The sequence below is a fragment of the Podarcis melisellensis genome (genome assembly GCF_964234715.1).
Source record: "Podarcis melisellensis genome assembly, chromosome: 15".
Lineage (NCBI taxonomy): Eukaryota > Metazoa > Chordata > Lepidosauria > Squamata > Lacertidae > Podarcis > Podarcis melisellensis.
In genome coordinates, this window is record NC_138532.1 from 22,418,291 (window position 1) to 22,441,347 (window position 23,057).

At 44.4% G+C, this 23,057-nt stretch overlaps 1 protein-coding gene across 3 annotated transcripts in view; it reads left to right on the forward strand.

Moving 5' to 3' along the window:
• GRIK4 (glutamate ionotropic receptor kainate type subunit 4) overlaps window positions 1–23,057 on the forward strand; it is a 467,636-nt gene that overhangs the window by 368,773 nt on the left and 75,806 nt on the right. For 2 of the 3 annotated variants that reach the window (XM_081889776.1, XM_081889777.1), the window contains exons 9-12: window positions 4,495–4,647; window positions 7,729–7,833; window positions 20,111–20,218; window positions 21,402–21,605. In XM_081889776.1, coding sequence (XP_081745902.1) covers window positions 4,495–4,647; window positions 7,729–7,833; window positions 20,111–20,218; window positions 21,402–21,605 — 570 coding nt within the window. The remainder of the gene's footprint in view (window positions 1–4,494; window positions 4,648–7,728; window positions 7,834–20,110; window positions 20,219–21,401; window positions 21,606–23,057) is intronic. The other variant, XM_081889778.1, reaches the window with a different exon arrangement.

A 23,057-nucleotide genomic window follows, 5' to 3' on the forward strand; every position in this document is an offset into this window, starting at 1 on the left:
GTGCAGGAAAGAGATGCGTAGTTTTCCTGGGATTGGGTGGGAGGGCTCCTGCAGGCCCTTCCTTCCATAATTTACAACCCTGAATTAGTGTTGTGCCTTGGAATATGTTTCCCCATTACATTATTTCCCCTCTTCCTGCAACCTGTAGTGCAGAGTGCCTCTAAGCATGTGCAAAGTACTTTCTTCTTACCCATAGTACTTCTTACTTATATGAAGGCACCAAAGAACATTCCTTAAGCAATAGAAGTCTTCCCCATAGCAAAGATTAAGAGCTTCAGGAGGGATCTGGAAGGTGCATGCCTCCTGCAGAAGCGCAAAGGAAGGCACTGTCCATTTTGGGAATTAATTACATCCAGAGTTGTTTGTGCAGAATAGCTAGAGGAGAGAAATGACACAAGCAGTAGGTATTCTCAGATATAATTTTGCTCACATGCCAGAGAAGGTGAGGTGACGCAAGGGATTTCTGAAGTGAAGACACCTCGCCGAACCCCCACAATGGTAATTGAGGAGAGGCGCTCTGAGGAGAGAGGTTAGTTAGGAGAAACCGAGCTTTGATAATAATAAGGAACCGACAACAATGAAAAAATGCAGGAAGTGATGATAATTAAAGGTGAAATCTTAGTCATAGCAGTGAGGAGGAGAGAGAAAATGACCAGTTAATAACTTGATGAAAAATGAAACGAAACCAATGGGATTGGGGTTGGGGAAAAAAAAATAAGTACCACCTGAGTCTAGAGGAATAAATAGAAGTGATTAGAAGCAAATGAGTCTAAGTTGGGCTGTCAACACAGATTGGGTACTCCTTTGCCAAAGCAGTATTGTCAGATATGAAAGTCCTGCGTGCAGGAAGGGACCTAGAGAGTTTAGCGAGACCGGGATTAGGAATAGATGAGCTCTGGTCAACTAACCTTTACTCAGAGTAGGCCAGGGGTCAGCAACCTAAGGCCCATGAGCCACAAGCAGCCCACGGGTGTCATTTAATTGGCCCATGAGCCGCCAGCTCGGCAAGTCCACATGCGCTGCTCTAAAGCAGCATGGTGCAGGAACTCACTTCTGCGGTGCCACAATTCGCGTCTACCGCAGACACAGACACCGGAAATCACGGGCGCTGAATCCGGCCCACAGAGGGATCTCCGCTGGAGTGAGCCAGCCCAGGTGAGGTAAACCTTGCCGACCCCTGAAGTAGGCCCTTGGAAATTAATGGGCCTAAGGTACTCATGCTCATTGATTTCAGTGGGTCTACTCTGGGTAAAAGTTCATTGACTATAGGGAGACTGCCTTATACAACAGTTGTCCATCTAGCTCAGTATTGTCTACACTGACTGGTAGCAGACAAACCCCAGGGCTTCAAACAAATGGTCTTATCCATTGTGACTAGTAGCCATTTATAGGACAATGTGGGTGGCGCTGTGGTCTAAACCACTGAGCCTCTTGGGCTTTCCTATCAGAAGGTTGGCAGTTTGAATCCCCCGACGGGGTGAGCTCCCATTGCTCTGTCCCAGCTCTTGCCAACCTAGCAGTTTGAAAGCACACCAGTGCAAGTAGATAAATAGGTGCAGCTGCGGCAAGAAGGTAAATGACATTTCTGTGCGCTCTGGCTTCCATCACGGTGCCTCGTTGCTCCAGAAGCAGTTTAGTCATGCTGGTCACATGACCCGGAAAGCTGTCTGTGGACAAACGCCGGCTCCCTCAGCCTTAAAGCAAGATGAGCTCCATAGTCACCTTTGACTGGACTTCACCATCCAGAGGTCCTTTACCTTTACCTTACCTCTAGGTACAGTACAGGGAGAAGGCCTCTTTCTCTCAATTTCCTACCCTTTACACCACCACCAAAGCATTGAATCAGAAAGTAAAGTGGTGGGAGGCTGGGGGATCAGTGGGTGTCCCAAAGAGGACAGCATAGCCAGGACTGAATTCTTCTCTGGCTCAGAGGAGACTTTGGATGTCACCATCCTCACTTTGCATTTGAGGTGAGCACTACGCACACCAGAGAGCTGTTATTTTCCAAGCCCGGAAATATGAGGCCCAGCCACATCGCCAGTTGGAACAGGCATTCCTATCAATCCCTCGAAAGGCCTTATCTTAGATGGCTAAATATAAGTGCTAAAGGTTGCACGGGCAGAAGTTAATACCACTGTAACTGTTGAAATCCTGGGATAAGTACAGAAATAAACTGAGCCTGGGTGCATTTCTGTAGGACTCTAAATTTAATTTACAAGATGTTTTAGGAGACTTTCCCTTGGGAGTCTTACATAATGTTTTGCGATTTAAGGATTTAGTGGTGCATAACAGATATATTACTCACGAAGAGATGAATGTTAATTCATCGCACTTGATGCCTGCTTGGGTTGAAGAATTTCAAGTCCAGTATTCTGAATTAAGACTTGATAAGCCGGCTGAGAAATCAACATAGTGTGAAGAGTTATTGACAAAAAGAGCCAAAAAGAAAAGGGCAATTGTCACAACTATATAATATAATCTCTGGTTTACAGATAAAGATGCATTCTTATAAGTTTCTCCAAGACTTGGGAAATGGCTCATGGGACAAGATTTGGGCAGAGATTCATATGTCAATTAGGCTATTTTCTCTTTAAGAGTGACTCAGTGCAGATCAGTGTACTTTGCAAAACATTACCCCCTACGGGGTTAAATAAGATCTTGAGTACATTTTTAGACTTTGAAAATGTCATAACGAGTGGACAGATTTATTTATGATGTACAGTGGAGTTATCCTTGTGTTCAGCATTATTGACCAGAAGTTACATACTTCACAGGGACACAGAAAAAAGCTTTGTACTGAGCCAGACGATTTATTCATCTAATCAAGTACCGTCTACACTGGCTGGTAGCATCTCTTCAGGGTTTCAGACAAGGGTGATGTCAGGAATTGAATTTATGACATTTTGCATGCAAAGCCATCATTTTTTCCACCAGCCATCTCCCCCCCCAATAGATCGTGTAGCACTAAAATCCAATGCAAACCTTTTACATTTGAATTATTTGAAAGAAAGCTTTTAAGGGGCTCTTAAAATGTGGTTGTTGCTTTCTTTTGCTTGCAGACAATGAACCTCCGGTTATTACTGTAAATTGTTTATTGTATAAATGTTCTACCTTGTTTTCTTTCTTTTTTTCAAATGACAGCTAAATTCATTCACAAAACAGATCTATTTTGTTTTATTTAAGCATTTTTATGTTGCCCAATCAGCTGTGTCCTCTGGGCAGTTCATGGATTGAAATCACTAAAATACATCAGCAGTACTAAAAAAAAAAACCCATCAAATATATAAAAGCAACACCAGTGCAAAGAGCAGCATAAACCCATTCGACAGTATCAAATCAGTAAACGGCACTAAAAAAATCAGCACAGGGAAGACAAAATAGTTCTAAGAACTAAAAGCATGGAATTTAAAAAGCCTGGAGGGGAAGAGAAAAATCAATTTAGAACAGTAAAATCAAATTACAGATAATAACAGCAACAAAGGAATGGCATTTGGCAGCAGGAATAAAGAATCACCCAGTTAAAAACAACGCAGCAGCAGTATGGGTACCAAACTGCAACTCATCCCAAGAAAATGGCCTCCCACTTTCCCCCTAGAGAACTTGGCATGTTTGAACCAGGTGACTTTCCCCATGGCATTCCACAAGATTGGTGCCACAACTTAAAAGACCCTGCTTCTTAAGGGCACCTGCTGGACGTCACTCAGGGAGGGAATCCGAGGCCAAGGCCTCTGATAATGAAGAATATACTGGGGGAAGAAAAGCCCCATCAAATACGAATGGTTTGTTAAAGTTCAGGATATCTCTGATGTGGCTAATCAGACAAATAAAATGCACTGAAGAAATGACTTAGGTATGTCTATAGAGGAAACTAGCTGTCGGATTATCTGCATTTTTTTCTTCATTGGGTTGGAATGGTGTCGATTTTCTTGCTGTCGCCTCTGGCTTTTTATTTTTAATTTAAAAGAAAAGAAACAGGATTCATGGCTGCCAGAGGGAGGAATTCGATGCCCACCTTAGCACTCTGCCCTTCCCCAAAAGTAGCAGAGTCAGAATAAATAATGCAAAATAATAAAAATAGCCAAATAAATACACCCCCTGTTTCCCTCCTTCTGAATTGTTAAAAAAAGGCACCTGTGTGGTGCTGCTGCATCAATTTACATTTCCTAAAACCCAGACAGTTGGCTCAGTTTAAAATGCTCTTTGGTTGGTTGATAGATCTAGTTATTTTTCTATTCCACCCTATTTTATGAATAACACATTACCTTGGGTGACCAGGGCAATTTTGCTAGTAATGAGATTTTGAATCCTATATATTTATTTTTTGCTTGGCTTTTTAGAATAAGGGGCGTTTTTAATTTAAAAAATAAGAATAAAGTAATTTGAGCTGGACATATATTAAAAACATGATAAATGGGATGCCATGTGCACTCTGCAATTTTCCGGCCTGGGTTACACTTCCTTTGCCTATTCCAATTCTCTTCCCGGTATCTTCAGCTGTCTTCTGCCTTGTTGTTTGATGCCGTCTACGCTGTCGTGAGCGCCGTTCAGGAGCTGAACCGGAGCCAGGAGATCGGCGTCAAGCCCCTGTCCTGCGGATCTGCCCAAATCTGGCAACATGGGACCAGCTTGATGAACTATCTGAGAATGGTGAGGAAGGATTGAACATAAATGGTTTGGATGGAAGAGGGAGAGAAGTGTTGGCAGGGGGTTTAATGCTGATCAAGTTGGTGGTAGGGGGGGGATACTGATTTAAAAATAATTGTTTGTTTTGGGTTGGTTTGGGCTTTTCTTTAAAAAGTTAAGTATTTTTACAAAAGCACCTCAAGGCAATGTACAACAAATAACACATGCACAAAAACCGGCATAAAACAAAACAGAAAGCTCTGAAACTTATTCACATGTTTGAAAGCAGAGTTACAACACAATACAAATACCTGTATTGGCATTTCAAGTTAAGACATTTCAAGTCAGTGAAATGTTATTGTTGTTCTTTAGTCATTTAGTCGTGTCCAACTCTTCGTGACCCCATGGACCAGAGCATGCCAGGCACTCCTGTCTTCCACTGCCTCCCACAGTTTGGTCAAACTCATGCTGGTAGCTTCGAGAACACTGTCCAACCATCTCATCCTCCACCATCTCATCCTCTGTCATCCCTTTCTCCTTGTGCCCTCCATCTTTCCCAGCATCAGGGTCTTTTCCAGGGAGTCTTCTCTTCTCATGAGGTGGCCAAAATATTGGAGCCTCAGCTTCAGGATCTGTCCTTCCAGTGAGCACTCAGGGCTGATTTCCTTAAGAATGGAGAGGTTTGATCTTCTTGCACTCCATGGGACTCTCAAGAGTCTCCTCCAGGACCATCATTCAAAAGCATCAATTCTTTGGCAATCAGCCTTCTTTATGGTCCAGCTCTCACTTCCAAACATGTGAAACTTATTGGCATTTCAAGTTAAGACATTTCAAGTCAGTGAAACAAATAGATTTAAAAGGGACAGGAGTGAGGCTGTTGAGGGTCACAAGGCATTCAATTGTTCTGCTTTACCCTGTCTATTCCCCTAGAGGGATGAGTCATTAAGAACTCTTTCAGATAGGATGGAGATTAAAAAGGAAGCCATTGAGGCAGTAATGTCCTTGTCCCTGTCCACTAGGAGGAACCTCATTTGGCTTTCTCTCGGAGCCGTGGGTCACAGGTCCGGCATTTTGATCAGCATCTGTTTGTTGAGTCTGCTGTGCAAAGGGCAGTCCAAGAGAATATGGTCCAGTGAGTCTGGTACTCCCTGATTGCAGGCACACAGGCGGGCTTGATAAGGAATTTGCAAGTATCTACCTGTGGTCACGGGACGCGGGTGGCACTGTGGGTTAAACCACAGAGCCTAGGGCTTGCCCATCAGAAGGTGGGCGGTTCGAATCCGCATGACGGGGTGAGCTCCCCTTGCTCGGTCTCTGCTCCTGCCAACCTAGCAGTTCGAAAGCACCTCAAAGTGCAAGTAGATAAATAGGTACCACTCTGGCAGGAAGGTAAACAGCGTTTCCGTGTGCTGCTCTGGTTTGCCAGAAGCAGCTTAGTCATGCTGGCCACATGACCCGGAAGCTGTACGCTGGCTCCCTCGGCCAATAAAGCGAGATGAGCGCCACAACCCCAGAGTCGGTCACGACTGGACCTAATGGTCAGGGGTCCCTTTACCTTTACCAGTGGTCACTGCCGATGGGGAAGGCATAGTCTTGCGAGCATAAAAGCTCTTTCTTGTGAAGGAAGTAGTAGGTCTTTTAGGTAACTGGTGTAACTTCTGTCTGAAGTAGTTGTGCCTAGGGCCTCTGGAGAATAGGATCTCACAGTGTGAGGAGACTAACACTGTTTTCGTGTTCATAAAGCCACTGCTTGATAGTTTGGAGTATGTAGCTTTCATCACATACTTCAAGTTCTCTCCCGAGCAATACCCAAACTACGTATTTTGTCCTGAATTGCTCTAACGTCCCACTCACTGAAGGAGGCCATAGATTAAAAGCCAAAGAGCTGGAGGAAAAGAAATGTTTTATCCTGGTGCTTAAAGATAAGCAATGATGGTGTCAAGTGTGCCTCCCTGAGGAGAGCATTCCACAAGTAGGGAGCCACCACTTAAAAGGCTCCTTTCTGAGGTCCCAAAGGGAGCAGGAAAACCAGGATATGTTCAGCTTGATAGAGTACCAGTTACATAGGCCTTATTCTGTGATGATTACCTTTTATTAAATCAATTTCTGTTGGCAAAGCAGGTCCTGTGCCAGCTTCCTGGGTCTCGGATGAGTTTTATTTTATTTTATTATTTGTTTGTTTGTTGCATTTTCATGCCACCCTTTACTCCAAAGAGTTCAAGGTGGCATGCAAGGTTCTCCTCCTCATTTAATCCCCACAACAGCCCTGTGAGGTAGGCTAGGCTGAGAGGCAGTATCTGGCCGAAGGTCACACCCTGTGAGCTTCATAGGTGAGCAGGGATTTGAACCCTGATATCCTGGGTCCCAATCTTACACTCTAACCACTATACTACACTGGCAGTAATGGTTTCATCTGTCTACATACCTAAGGGCGGTCAGTGATAACAGACAAGTCACTTGCCCTGTGCCATCACAAGTTCACCCTGGAGTTTTGCATTCTACTGTGGGGAAACCGGCCCTGAATGTGGAAGCTGCAGAAATGCCACCTAATTTTCCAAGGTGGGAAAACTGAAAAGGGTTGTTGTCAGTGTCATAGTGCACAGGCAGCAATTAGCAGCATGTGGTTTGCTGTGTCTACCATCCCTTAACATGACAGTACTTTGTGTATTTGTGTTAACAATGCACGGTAAGGGTTTCTTTGCCCTAAATCCCAAGCAACACGGTGGAATGAGACACAATTAAGCTCCCCGCCTTCAGCAGCGCAACTTCCAGCTCTAATCACAGGAGGAAGGGTGTGGTGAGAAAAGAGAATTTAGCAGTTCAGATGGAGTGAAAGACCTCTTGGGATCAGATGCTTGTCCTCGCCAAAAGCTCCCAGCCTTTCTCTCTGACACAATGGCTTTTCCTGTGCAGGAATGTGAGAGAGCATTCTACCATGCAACCCCAAACTTGCCTTATGAATGGCTGCAGTTCCAAGATGTTAGATGAAACATATTTGTTTTCCTTCTGGCTTTAAATGAGAGGGTGGATGTTCCAGAGCAGTGTGCTTGGGGCTAAAAAGAAATCTTCCATATTTGGCGCTGCAACTCACCCTCTCTTGGACAGGTAGAATTGGAAGGTCTCACCGGCCACATAGAATTCAACAGCAAAGGTCAACGATCAAACTATGCCCTGAAGATCCTGCAGTACACTAGGAATGGCTTCAGACAGGTAAGGAAATGTCTACTCCAATTAGCACTTTGGTTCAGGCTGGTTTGTCCTTCAAAGTCCTGATGTTGCTTCTGTCATGACGCCCATGAATATGGGATTATTCTCTGCTCTTTTGTTTTAGGTTAGTCGCACCTGTCCCTTAAAGAAAGCTAAATATGTACAGAGATGGTTGTGAACCCATTGATGGCAAGGTGTTCTAAGGATGGGAGGGGATATGAGGGCCTTTTCTGTAGCATCATCCAACTATGGAATGTCCTCCCAGGAACCATCCACCTGGCTTTTTGCAGAGCTGTTTAAGACTCACTTACTCCAACAAGAATTGAGCAGATGATAATTTGCCCCAATGCTCTTGATAGGGTTGTTTGTGCTGTTTTACAATGTTGCCTCTTATTATTACTTCACTGCAACTTATGGACCAATTTGGAACAATGAGAAAACTGGGAGATTAAGGCCACAGTCCTATACTAATATATGCAGGAGCAAATCCCATTGATTCTAATGGGGTTTATTTCCAAGATGACTTGTTTAGGATTGCAATGTAAAATGCATTTGCAATAAACAGATAAACAAAGGACTTGATATGTTTGTGGAAGTAGTTAAGTTTTGTGTGAGGTCAAAAAAAGGGGGGAAGGGTGTCTTGGTGGGGAGTAGAGACTAGGCGGATATATGCACAACCAAATTAAAAAGTAAAAAGACTATTAAAAGTGGCTATGGAATGAGTTCATCACTTTTGAATTATGTACTTCTCAACACACACTCTTGGCCACTATGACTGCATTCATATGGCAGTTTATTCCACTTTCATGATGCTTCCCTAGCTGTTAAGTTCTGCATTATATCTGAGCTTTCACATGACATAAAAGCAACTTCTGGGATCGTAGTGGAATATAATGAAAGCTTAGTGCTCATTTCCATGTTATATGCTTCCAGGAAAAAAAACAAAAACATGTTTGCAATTAGCAGTATGATGAGCACTAAACTTGTGCTATATTCCACCATAGTGGCTTTAACATCATGTGCCATCTCAAATATAATGTGGAAATTAACAGGGGAACGTCATGAAAATGATAGAAATAGCCCTGCGAATGCAGACGTATATTGTCTAAAGGAACAATAGACTTTACTGCTTATCTGAACATGAGATGAGTCTTTATAAAGATCAGATCACATGAATCCTCAGCAAGATCCTGTCTTAGAGCTGTGATAGATTTTGCCACTATCACAGAGTAATTTTTGGAATTGTAGCAGTTCCAATGCTTAATCTTTGGGAGCACAGCAGTGCTGTCCAGATGGGCACATAGGAACATTCCTAGAGCAGGGGCGTCTCCTTCGTCAGCGGGGTTAAGTTTGACCAATTTTAGGAAACTCAGTCAGAAAGCAAAGGCAAGATTTTCTCAGTTTGTCTGCCTGTCTGTCTCTTGTCTTTTGCTTGGAGAAAAACCTGATAGCCTAGGAAAAGCTCCCGGTGGTGGTAACTCAAGCAGTGTGTGTGTGTGTGTGTGTGTGTGTGTGTGTGTGTGTGTGTGTGTGTGTGTGGAATTAGCAGCATATGACTGCCTGCAGTGCTGATCCATCTTTGTTTCCTTTTCTTCAAGAAGCTCTTTATCCTTCCAGCTTAACAAGCGCTGCTTTTCAGAGAGTGGCTTTTGGGAGGGAATTACAGAATTTGCTCCATTGCGCAAAGTTGTCGGCAGCTTCCATGATCTTTTAAGTAGAATGTAGGCAAAGTGGCTTGTTCTAGGGAAAACTCTCTTTACTCGCTTCCACCCCAACCTAGGATTGTGCAGCTTAAGATTCCCCCTCTAAGAAATCTCCATACCTGTCAGCTTGCCATAAATTGCAACTTATTCACAATCTTCTGTGTTCTCGGGTCCAGGCGCAGTGCAGCTGCAGGTGGTGGGGCCAAGGCATGATAAAGTTGCAATAAGCACAGGACAGCCAACCGCGATTTAAACAGGCCATGACAGGGAGCAATAAGTACTGGGGCCATTCCAGGGTGGACAGAACTCTTGTAGGCAGAGGAGCACCAATAACCCATGGTCTTTATCTGGGCTGGAGGAAGACACCACCCAGAAGCCATGGTGGCTGCTCCAATGTGGAAAGAGTGGGTGGCATAATCCATGGGTCATGGCCACAGGCGCAGAGGACCTTTCTCAGAACTGCTGTGAACTGCCGCCTCAATAAGCAGGCTCTTTTGGCATGCATGAAGTGAGGGCCAGGGTGTTAGAATTCCTGCTCCATGATTGCAGTCATGGGATTGTTGTCTGTCACATGACGGTATATGTTTTAACTCCATAGAGTGGGAAGTGATGGAGACAGTATGTTTGTGTTACTGTGTTCTGTGAAGTGGGACTATTGTCTTTTGTTCTTTTTCTCTTTGCTGTCTGATGCTAGAGAGAGAGGGAGCCATGTTGCAGTGCTCTGTGTGTGTTTATATTTAAATAAAGTAGATTAGCCCAAATGCTGAGTTGCTGAGGTCTGTCATGCAAACTACGCAGACTCTGTGGATCCCTAAGTGTGCAGGTGTTGCTTGGCATCAGTTGCTGTGATGTTCAGGCTGAAGAAAGCTTATGAAGCTCCTGAACGATCGACCAGGAGGAAGGGAACATTCCAGTCGGGCATGTGTCTCTGCCAGGGCCCTACTCAAGTGTAGGACGAGCTCCTGACACAGGGCCTGTCGTCCTACAGGCCAGAAACTTCCTAATGTCAATCACCGGGCAAGCCCAGAATGAGGAGAGGCTTGCAAACACAGCACCACCTCTATACCATACAGGTCGGTTTTGGAAAACCAAACCCACATCCTAAGTGAAGGGTAGGAACAGGATAGAACAGAGTTAACAGATAACATTCCATATTGCATCATTAGGAAGAACTTTCTGATGCTAAGAGCTGTTTGACAGTGGAATGGGCTACCTTGGAAGGTGGTGGAGTCTCCTTCACTTTTCAAACAGATGTTGGGTGACCACATGTCGGAGATTCTTTAGCTATGATTCCTGCATTGCAGGGGGTTGGACTAGATGACCCTTGTGGCCCCTTCCAACTCTATAGTTCTATAATTCCGTGAAGCCTTAAAAGTGCTTTCTTTCAGAAATCTCTTTGCAACTTTGTCAGACAACTCAAGAGTCAAAATCTGTTGTTTCCATAGTTCCTTGCTGCCCAACTTGGACAAACCCGATTCACAGCCTCCTCCTGCTGTAGCTGTGAGTTGGCGTTCCAAGTGGAAAAAGTTGCCTTTTGCCTTGACAGTCCATTAACTAGCATCCTTTTTAGTAGCCAAGCCACACCAATGCTAAAGGGAGGTTTTCGACAAGGGGGCAGCATGGTTCATAAGAATGCCTTTCAGCCACTTTCTGTTGGCTGCCTTCCCATCTGTTTGGCTTTCCTTCCTTGGCAGCATCTCAGTGCAGCCTATCATTCTCTGTTCAAATGGTAGCCCGGATGCCTTTAGAGCCTATCAAATTATTAATAACAACCTTATAATGCTTTACATATTCAAAGTGCTGAGCAAACACGAGCTCTCTGCCATGCAGTTATGTGTTACTGTGAATTAAATAATGCAGTTAGCTGATAAATAATAGAGGAGCGAGAATAGTGAGACAAGAAGGAAGGAGGTACTGAGGCAGGGAACAACATTTGCGGCTGAGTTTTTCTAAAATAACACAGAGAAGTCACACAGCACAAACCCAGTGCCTTCGTCTTACTTTAGTCTCCTTCTCCCATGTTAGGATCATCCAAGGGAATCTATTTTGCATGTGCCACACCCCCAAACCATGGCAGGTGGCTCTAAAAACCCAGAGCCTTCACGGTGATGGTACTCCAGTTGTGGACCTCCTTGCCCAAGAAGGTGTGTATGATATGTTCCCTGCTGACCTTCATGGTGTAGATGGATTTTAAAGAAAGGGTTATTAGTTGGAGTATTTATCATTTCTTCCTTAACAGAATAAATGGGTCCAAGAAAGAAATGATAAAGACTCCAACTAATAACTCTTTCTTTGAAACCCATCTACATCATGAAGGTACATCTGTAAATCTGTAAATGACTATTAAGACAGTCTTACTATGGAGCAGAGGGACGCGGGTGGTGCTGTGGGTTAAACCACAGAGCCTAGGTCTTGCCGATCAGAAGGTTGGCAGTTCGAATCCCCGCGACGGGGTGAGCTCCCATTGCTTGGTCCCTTCTCCTGCCAACCTAGCAGTTCAAAAGCACGTCAAAGTGCAAGTAGATAAATAGGTACCACTGTGGCGGGAAGGTAAACAGCTTTTCCGTGCGCTGCTCTGGTTCGCCAGAAGCAGCTTAGTCATGCTGGCCACATGACCCAGAAGCTGTACGCTAGCTCCCTCGGCCAATAAAGCGAGATGAGCGCCGCATCCCCAGAGTCGGCCACAACTGGACCTAATGGTCAGGGGTCCCTTTACCTTTACCTTTACTATGGAGCAGAACATAAAGTGAACAAATATACATGGCAGCGCTATTCTCAGCACATCATCCTAAATGTGGAGTAGATGGGAGAGCTATCCATGGTGCTGAATGCTGCTGCCTGGTGACTTGAAGCTGTCTCTCGACAGCTTTGCTGCATGTGCTATTGGTTTGGGAGGGATTTGGCAAACGTCACCTAGTCGCTTATTTGCACAAACATATGGGTGGCTGCAGACAAGTCTGCACATAGTGCGCTCCCTCCAGGCCATGACTAGCCAATTGTGTGCATCTGCTGTGTCATGTGTTGGGTTTGGCTTTAAGCACACATTAAGGACACAGGAAGGGCCCCACTGAACAAAGCTATAAATAGTATTAATGATTGATTGGTTGATTGATTGATTGATTGATTGAATGAATTTATATTCCACCCTTCCTCCTCAAGGAGCCCAGGGCAGCAATTTGAAATAAAATTTAAAAACAAAAGCAAAGAAAAACATTCCAGGACAGATTTTTTAAAAATCTAAAAACATTTTACAATTGAAAACGTTTCAAAGCAGTTGCAGATGAAAACATTCTAAAAACAATTACAATCTAAAATATACTACCATCCATGGATCTTCAGCCACCAAACACTGGGGTATACAGGGATGTTTGAAAATTCCTCCTGAAAGTTAATAATGATGGGGACAGCCATTCTGCAACTGGGGAGTCACCACTGAAAAGGCCTTGTCATGTTATCAGTGCCAACCAGGCAACACCACCAGTTTAGTCCAACATCCTTTTTCCCGCAGGATTAAAACAATTCAGGGAGACATAATGGACTAGCAAATGAACCTGTGGCAGAGGCTAGAGAATTGGAACCATGTCCACACCAACACCCTATGATCTGGTTCAGAACACCTTTCCAAAAATCTGCTGGGGGTGTGAGTGTCAAATGGTTTAATGGTTTCCAACCAAGAACCTCCTACTACTCATTGAAAACCTGCATATCAGGGACAAGGCCCCAACCTACACTTTTAATTAACTTACTGTTTCTTCTGTATTTGAAGACAACACACACAAAACAGACTAGCATTGAAACATGCAGTCTGTTAATTATTTTTATTTTATTTTATTATTTGTATACCACCCTATACTCACAGGTCTCAGGGTTCACAATATAAAATCACAATATAAAAACACAAAATACATAACAAAATAAATGCATACAAAATAAAAACAAAAACAACCCAATAACGCCCCCCAAACATTTTAAAAGGGCACTGGATGTCAAAAAGCCATATAATACAAACCAGCAAGATCAGATCTAAACAGGACTTAAAATGTCTTTTAAAAAGCAAGGAACAGTGAGCTGAAGGGCTTTGCCAAAGCCAAACTGGAGGATGTGACAACCCACTATAAAAATTATGTCCAATGGAGGCTTCAATTGTGTTGGCGATGCTTCAGTACTATGCAGAAAAGCACCTGTAAATTCTGTAGGAGTTAAAGAGCCTCTCTTCCCCACCCTTGAGTCAAAACTTCACAGCAATCTTAATTTATCCCTCCTTTTTCTCCTTTGGAGTGAGCCCTGGGAGAAATTTCAATGTTATTATTTTAAAGTAGATGTAATTAGGAACTATTTGGCTAAACCCATTCCAGCCTGCCACAAGAGAAACTGGTGTCTGCTTCCCAGGAGCTGAATTAGCTGGCTGCTGTGGTTCAAAACACCACTTCTGCCTTCTCCAGAGGTGGGCAGACCCCGTTCTGCCCCCAACGGGTTATCTCTCTGGCTCTCCCTAAGTTGCCTGGGGTTCCTGCTCATCAGCTTTGATAGAAAATTCAGTGAACCTTGAAGCTGATGCAGATTTCAGCCAGCAAGCAAATTAGCTTTTCATCATCCTCCACTGTGTTATTGGCCAAAGGAGCCCACAACCATTAAGTGATTTAATATTTAATATATTAACATAGTAAGTCCCAACACAATTTTTATTTAGTCCAACTAGTTGAGCATATTTAGGAGTAAATTGTCCAGCCACACAAGATAGTCCCTCTGTTTGAAGCAAGGTGCATCTGGGAATTGAACAGGGCCAAGTTCCTTTTCTGAACCCTGGTGCTGGAAATGTATATGTAGGTGGATTGAGGCTTGCTGCCATCTTTCTGCAGCCACGTAAATATTAGTATTTTTGCACATGACTCTAATCCCTTCTCTTTGGACCGAAAATAAGGCACTTGCCTGGTTGCCTTGCCGTCTCTTCTGCCAAATCATCTTTCTTCCCCACCCCCATTAGCAATGACAAAGATATCCAGAAGTGAATGATAATTGCTTTTTTCCCCTTTGGGGAAGGAGAAGGAGCCATCATGATAAATGTGTCATGAGCACAAAGCAAATTTACCTTCATTTCAAGCAAAATAGCCACCCTGCTTTGAGTCACCCCATCCATGCATATTCAAGGCTGCCAGTTCACAGCGCTGCTTCCAGGCTCGGAAGATCGAAGATGGTGCTTTGGTGTCTAGAGGGCATGGAGGACTTAGCATGTCATCTCTCCTTGGTATCAACCCTAGCTGGGAGAAGCGGGCGCATGGAGCCCTTCTTGCTATCAAATCATCAGACAGGATGGTGTGTGGAGGGCTGTGCTGTGAGGCAGCTGGGAGCTTTGATGGGGGGAAAGAGCTGTCATCAGAATCTTACAGGGCTCTACTTACCAAAGGCTATGGGTGGATTATATGCTTTCTTCCCCAGCTACCTGCCTGAAAAAAACTCTGCTCAAAATGCTAGTTACCTTGAGACTACAGAAGTGAGAGGAGCGGCATTTTGCTCTGCCAGCAGCCATAGGAACAAAGGCTGTTGGGGTGTCTTTTCAGAACATAATGAGAGTCCTTCTGGGTCAGACCAACCGTCTATCTGGTTCCCAATCTTGCTTCCCATGGTGGCTAACCAGATGCCACTGGGAAGGCAATGAACAGTGCATGAAGCCAACAGCCCTCTTCTGTTGTGGCTCTCCAGCTGCTGCTATGCAGTGACAAACCACCTCTGAATGTGGAGGGTGCATAATAATCACCGTTACTAGATCACCATTGATTGCATCATTCTGTTACTATAATAATCTAGTACGTATTTTGCAAAGTTGTGCTCGCTGTGCATTTGGACACCTCTGAAGATATTGTAACCAAATTTGGCATTGTGGTTCCCAAGAGCATGTTTTCATCTGTGTTTGGATATAATGGGGCACCATTTTGAATCAAGATGGCAGGCTGAACATGTCAAAACTTCAGGGATTTTAACCCCTGATTTCGAAACTGCACTGATTTTTTTGGTTCTTAGAATTCTTGAGCAACATCAGTCACATAGGAGAACATTTGATGGAAAGGGCGTGCACATTTTCCAGATTCATGAAATGAATGAATTGCAATCTTAAGGTCAGCATCTAAGAAGATAACAGCCCTGCTGGATCAGACCAATCTAGTCCAGGATCCTGTTCTCTGCCTTTCAGTTTGGCAGACACGGACTTCCACGGCACAGTGGGATGCAGTGAGCTCCCCAGACCCCACTGGGGAACATTGCCAGGATTTTGCCTCATAAATCCTGTCTTTCCCCTGCCTGAACCTCCTCAGGGCAGCGAGGAGCAACCATCATTGACTCGTGATGTTGCTGGAAACCTCCCTCCTTATCTCTCTTCTCAGGGCCAAGATACAAATGACAGCTGGAAATCCGTGATAGGATCTCCTGCTGTCTTTGCAAAAGTGGCAGCTGTAGGGCAAGTCCAAATCCAGCCAGCACTGCAACATGGAGAAAGGGCGGTTTAACCCTTACATGCACAACACACACACTTTTCCTGATGCAAATCCTGTGAAACTGCTATTTGCCCATTAGGGCAAAACCTTCAGGTACTCATTTTGCTTTATGTAGTAGCTTTAAGGGAGCAATTACAACTGCATGGGGGGAATTATTAACGTCCCCTCTCCTTCTCCAGTGCTGTGTTCTAAGGCCTCAGCTCCAGCTTGAGAGAAGGGAGCCAGCTGCCACACAACCAGGCCTCTGGCAGGACCCACAGGAACAACCTGTGCCATGGTGGCTCTAACTGCCTGGCAACTCCCTCCAGATTGCCCAGCAGCCAGGCTGGGGGAGATACCAACCAGCAAATGAGCTTCCTTGAAGCAGGATCTTTGCCCTATGCAGCACCAAACTCTGATCTGCTGTAATCAACAAAATTGTGGCCAGGTTTAACCTACATTTGTCCCATTGTGCTAATTGCTGCTGAACAACACACCTTTGTCATCCACGGTGCACGTTCTGATTACTGTTAAAACCTGTCGGGCCTCATTGCTCCTTGAACAGCTAACTCTCCTTAGGAATACAGAAAATTAGCCAGGCGAGATAAACATTTGTTGGAAAAGAGTCGGGAACGTCAAGCGGTGTCTCCTCTTTTACAGCGTGTAAGCTTTTTATCCCCTGCAGCTCTCTCTACCTATTGATGGAGCAGCCCCAAACTTTTCAGTAGGGGGGGGGGAGAGTTTTTCATGTAGTGACCGTAATATGCAACCTGCTCCATATCCCAACCATCTGAGAGAGCCAATGTGGTGTGTTCTTGTTCTCTGTTGTATCCCACTTCAGGCACAGAGAACTGTGGGAGCCAATTAGTGCCATTACCATGCCATCAAGAGAGTCATCTCCAAGTCTGTGTAAGCACAGTGTGGGGTAGAATAACCTTGACACATTGATGTACTTAGCCTTGGCACCATCACACAGGCAAGGGTCATATCCACTCCTGCGTCAGAGGCAGCGCTGACAGTGGCCAATTAGTTTCCACATGCCAGCAGGGAAGGAAGAAATTACCGACCTAGAGAGTTGTCAGAATTAAAGTTTATCTGATACTAAATAGCTGCTCTGGGAGGAATGGAGGATGTGCTATGGAGAGCGTCAGCAATCACTATCAAGGAGAAGAGTTGGCGGAGAATAGTGGTTAGGAGCATGGGCTCTGAGCTGGGATGCCCCCTGGGCAAATGTTCACTTAGCTGGGTGGCTGCACTGCTCATTATTAGCCCCACATTATATTTAAAAATGCCCAAGAAGTCTTGCAATGAACGACATTAATAACAGCAATTAGAAGAATTGCTTTAAAAGAAGAGTCAATAAAACATCTGGATACAACAGCAGAGAAAGAAGCCCATGAAGCCAAAACCAAGAAGCCATCTAAAGACTCACAGAGGAACACTTCTACCGAGTTCAGAACAGTGGTCCATCCAGTTCAGTACTGGCAGCACTGTCTGGCAGCAGCTCACCAGGGTTTCTGGCAGGGAAAATTCCCAGCCCTACCTGGAGATGCAAAGTAGATGTTCTACCACTGACCTACAGCCATTCACCATGTCTGTTCATTAAACACCTAGGCAAGTATTATTATTATTATTATTATTATTAAAAAAGGGGGGTTAAGACTTTATCTGAAAACGTTGCTCCCATGTAGCCAATACCAATCTAGTTATACCAGACCACACTTCTATTACATGCTCACTTAAACCAGTTTAAACTCCACTTAAACTGATTATTGCATTAAACTGAAGTGGGATTTCAAGCAGCTAAAGAGCATTTGTGTCAGGAGATTTGCACCAGCCAATCCAAGCCGGTATTCAGTTGGTGCAGGACAAGTTTCTAGTTTTGAAGAGACGCCAGGACCACTTGCGGTCTATTCTTTTATTGCTCTAATGGTTGTGTCCCAGGGGCAAGTCCTTTCTCCATCTGCCAGGGAATGCAAGCCCTTGCCATCCCACAAGGGGGTGATGAGGCTTTGATGAGTTAGCATACTTTCAGAGGAGTGCTAAATGACAAGTTATCAAGAGGATGGAGAAAGCTTGCAGTATTGGGGACTTTTTAGTTTAGAGAAAAAGCGAGTCGGGGTGACATGATAGACGTTTATAAAATTATGTACTGCAGGGAGAAAGTGATAAAAGACGGCTTCTATATTCAGAGGCAGCAAACCTTCCAAAAGCCAGTTAGTGGAAACCACAGGAGGGGAGGGTGTTCTTGTGCTCAAATCCTGCTTGAGAGTTTTCTACAGACATAGAATCATAGAACTGGAAGGGCCATCTAGACCAACCACCTGCACTGCAGGAATCTTCTGGCCAACGTGGGGCTCAAACCCAGGACCCTGATATTAAGAGTCTCGTGTTCTACCAACATCTGGTAGGCCACTGTGTGACTGGACTAGATGGGCCATTGGCCTGATTCAGCAGGATCTTAGGTTCTTAGGCAATGACACCGGAACTGAGCCAAGGGCTCAGCTTTTCCTACATCATAAATACTGATAATAAGAGGACATGATCATATTCCCCCCAAAAATAACGGTGTCTCTGTTTTGACCTGGTTTGGGAACTGTCAGGTGCTGGTAGCCAAAGGACAAAAAAACGCTGCTTCAAATCTTGAGGTTGGAAGCCTTAGCAAGCTTACACACACACACACACACACACATATACACACAAAATTGGCAGTCTTTGTAAGATGATGGGTTAACAGCATTTCTCTGGGTGGGTGGGAGAATAAGGATCCAGAGTCCTCTCCATCAACTCTTACAAAAAACCTGTGCAGTGGTTTGGAAACTCCAAACTTACCCAACATCTGAGCATTAAGGCCTGGATTTTTGAGCACCACTAAAACATGGACGGGACATAAACAACTCATTTTACCAGTATCTGTGTGCATTGTGTCAGAAGCATAAATGCATCAAGATAATTGGAGGTCAGTTTCCAAGACACAAGAAGTGTCAAAAAAAAAAAAAAGACCTGTGGGCAATGGAAGTTCTAACCTCCACTTCACGTGCTTCCAGTTTCTTGGAAGACTTTAGATATGAGATATACAGGGGCAAAGATTTAATAAAGTTATCATACCTCCCAACCAAAACTTGCAGAAGAGCTGAGCTGCATTTTGCTTTGCTCTAGCAAATTCAGCCCTTCAGCAGTTTACCTGGATTGACTATAGTACTTACTTAGGGACCTGCCAAAAAGTTGGGTCAGCAGGAAGACAAGATCAGCATTCACAGTAGGAGAAAAATCCATCTTGAAAGTGAGTGACTCCCATCCAGACTGGAAAAGCTGGGAGCTCAGGACCCCAAATATCTCCTTGATCTTGTGATATTTCTGCTACACAAAGGGGAGAGCTAGACTTCCAGTGTGTCAAGGAGGATTTATGGCCCCATTCCATTGCCGCTGGAGAGTGTAAATTAGTTTTAATAAGAATAGCATGGAAGCTTAGATGGGGCAGATTATACTCCTTGTTGGATAGTTGGGTTGATTAGCTTGAATGGTGTCATTTGGAAAGGGTTAATTAATCTTGAGGCAGCAACAATAGAGGATGAGACATCAGGGTCATTAGTGGCTAAGAGCACCATAGAGAATGTGCTTTTGCTCCAAAGCATTTCGTTCTGGTGCAACAGAGCAGTGGAGGGGATAAATATATATTTGTTTTCATGTTGAGATAATCTGCTACAGTGGCTCTCAGTGAAGGAACTAATAGTGTCAACCTCTAGTCTGTGGGGACTTTCACCCTGAAGTCACCTGCCTCCCAGACACTATGCAGCATCCTGCTCACAAAGAGTTTTTAAGCATCACTTCCTCCTACTGTGGACCCCTTGGAATCAGGCCCATGACAAGACTAGCTCACCCCCTCCCCAGATACTCATTGGGTTTGCCAAAGCCAAAGGGTACTTCATTTCTCTCTCTCTCTCTCTCTCTCTTTCTCTTTCTCTTTCTCTTTCTCTTTCTCTTTCTCTTTCTCTTTCTCTTTCTCTCTCTGACATGATTTTGGTGTGGCCCCGTTGTTGTCAGTCAGTGCAGCCACATGGCAGCAATTCCCACTGTCAATGTCAATGACTCTGCTGTTCTTTCCTACAGATCGGTCACTGGCATGTTACCAAAGGCCTTACCATGGATAACCAGATCTTCTCTTCCAATGTGTCAGAGAGCCTCTTCAACACCACGCTCATTGTCACCACCATCCTGGTAAGCGTGGAGGGTCTTGGTGACCTCCTTTTCTGCTCTGGCATCTCAGGGGCAACCTCCAGATACAAACCTTCCATTCCACATGTCCACCCATTCCATGAAAAGAGTCGCACGCTGAGTCTCTGAAGAAACAGATGGTCAAACCACCAACTGCAACACCAGAAATCATTTATGACATCTCAATTAAATTCACGTTGGTACACATCACATGGAAACTATATTTGATGAGTTCAGAAGTGGCTGGGGAGAGGGTTAGAATGAGAGCATGCATCACAATTTTAAATTCCTCTCTCCACATGCCAGTTTGCTTATAGACCTAGTTGGGCTATGGAGAGGGTAGGTCACCTCTTCTGTCTATGTAAAACTTCTTGTGGTGGTTAAGATGGGTACAGTTTGAGTCACCTAGGCTTATATTTGCAGGTGCTCATTTTCATAAGTCCTTGCATTGCCCATCTTCCACCATGGCCAAATGCTTTCTGGTTTTCTTAAGCTATTCTTCATCTCCTGGAATACTTGAAGTCTCCATTTGTGGTCTATATTTTGTCCATATTCTTCTCAGCCCCAGACTCAGAGAGACTTTGTTCCCTAACTGAATATTTTCCAGTTGAAAGACTCCAGGGATGGCTATGCCAACTTGATTCCCTCCAGATGTTTTGGGCTCCAGCTCCCATCAGTTCCAACCAGGATGGTTGATGGACAGGGATAAGGAGATTTCTCATCTAAAACATCTGGAGGGCACCTGGTTGAAGAAGGCTACTGTCTTCCCAGTAGACTGTACTCAGGAAACTGGCAGCCCACAGGCCACATCTGGCTTCCACCCTATACTTGCTAAGGTAATCAGCTGGTGGATGGAGTGGGGCAAAGCTTCCCTTACTAATCCATTTTCTGATATGGACGCCACTTAAACAGAATGAAATAGTTTTCAGTCCACCAATCATGAGGGACTGGAGGGGGGTGTGGAATCTCCCAATTTGGATCTAGTTTGCCATTGCTGCATCCCAGATGAGCTTGAAAGGAAGAGGAGAGAGTCTGGAGAATCTTTTCCCAGAGACTGTTTCCTTCCTGGTGATTCCCAGGGGAGTCCATCACATCACCTGCCCCTGCTTTCCGATTTGTGCTAAATCTAGTGCTGTTGCGACTCCATGACTAAGATGGGAATGACAGCTGCCCAGTTTCGATGCAGGAAAACCCTTACTTAATGCTCAAGGGAAACCACCAAGAGCTGGAAGGGAATGACCAATACGAAGGCTTCTGCATGGACATGCTGGCAGAACTGGCCGCGATCCTGCACTTCAACTACAAGATCCAGCTGGTTGGTGACGGAGTGTACGGCGTCCCCGAGGCTAATGGAAGCTGGACTGGCATGGTGGGGGAGTTGATTGCTCGGGTGAGTTGGTTAACACTAATGAATGAGAGCTTATTTGCATGTGTAGCAGAATTGCATGGAATGACCTTCAGGGCTGCGAATGCAAAGGTTGTTCATGTTGAAAGCTTTTCCCCCAAAAGAAATCTTCCTTGCAGATCAAAAAGTGTCAGGAACAAGGACTCTAGATGAGCCTCTCTTGCTAGGCATTCTAGTTACCTTTGTGTACTGAGATATTTTTGGTGGGAAATCAGTCAGATGTGAAATATCCCATCTGCAACATAAAAACGGGTACTTGCGTTTATGCTTGCTGTTTATTACTAATTTTATGGTATCCTTTATATGTTTTATTGGTGTGTTTTGTTTTGTGCTTTGGGCATTTTCCCTGACAGGAAGTCAGGACAGATGTGTATCATAATAACAACAAAAATAATTATCATAATACATGGCATGAGGCTACTGACATTGTTTCAGTTCTGAGAGAGTAACTCAACTGGCAGTGATGGCCACCAACTTGGATAGCTTTAGAAGAGGATTGGACAAATTCATGGAGGACAATTCATGGAGGACAATGCTCTATATCCATTGACAGAAGCATGCTTCTGAATACGAGTTGCTGGGAATCTCAGAATGGCATCCTTCATAAACTTCAACTCTCAGAATTCCTGGGGGGGAGCTGTTCCTGTTAAATGATATCAGAGTGCTTTAAATATACATGGTGTGAAGGTGGCCTTAATGTGTACATCGCACTCCAGCTCTTAGATGCGAGAGACCAATACTTGGCTGAACAAAATGAATTATACACATTCTGTGAGGTCTCTGAACAAAATAGGTCCAGCCAATCTGAGTAAGAAACAGTAGGTTGAAAAGCATTCGGAACCAAGTTGGTTTCTCCCTAATGTACAGAAGTGCTTGCTATTCTAGTACTGCCTCCTGCCTTTCTTTATTAAACATCAGAAAGTCTAAGTCAATTGATGTAACATGCTCACACCACCCTTTGTATCCTCTGTCCGTACAAGCAAGAGGCATGATCAAAGTTCAAGAATGCATGCCAACCAGGCAAACACACTCAGGGTATGCTATAGAGCTAGAGACATAATCTGGGAGTGTTCCAGGGGCCAGAAATGAGAGCCCTGGAGGGCCGCATTCAGCTCTTGGGCCTGAGATTCTCAGCTCCTGAGATAGACTTTTGGTCTGATCCAACCAGGCTCTTTTTATCTTCTGATGGTACTGAGTTGGTGTAACATCTTAAAGGGAACCTCACCCAGTAGAAGCCCTTTCTCATGAAAAGCTATAAAGAAACCAGCTGGCCCGCCAGCTTTCTATTGCTGCCAAGCGACGCTGGAGTGTTTGCTGATGCCTTGGGCTGTCAGTGTAGATTTTTATATAGATAAACAGGTTTGCAGCTATTCTTCAAGGAAGCGAGAGGGAACCGTCATAAAGGAAAGTGTGATATCTTCAAACAAAAGGGGGGAA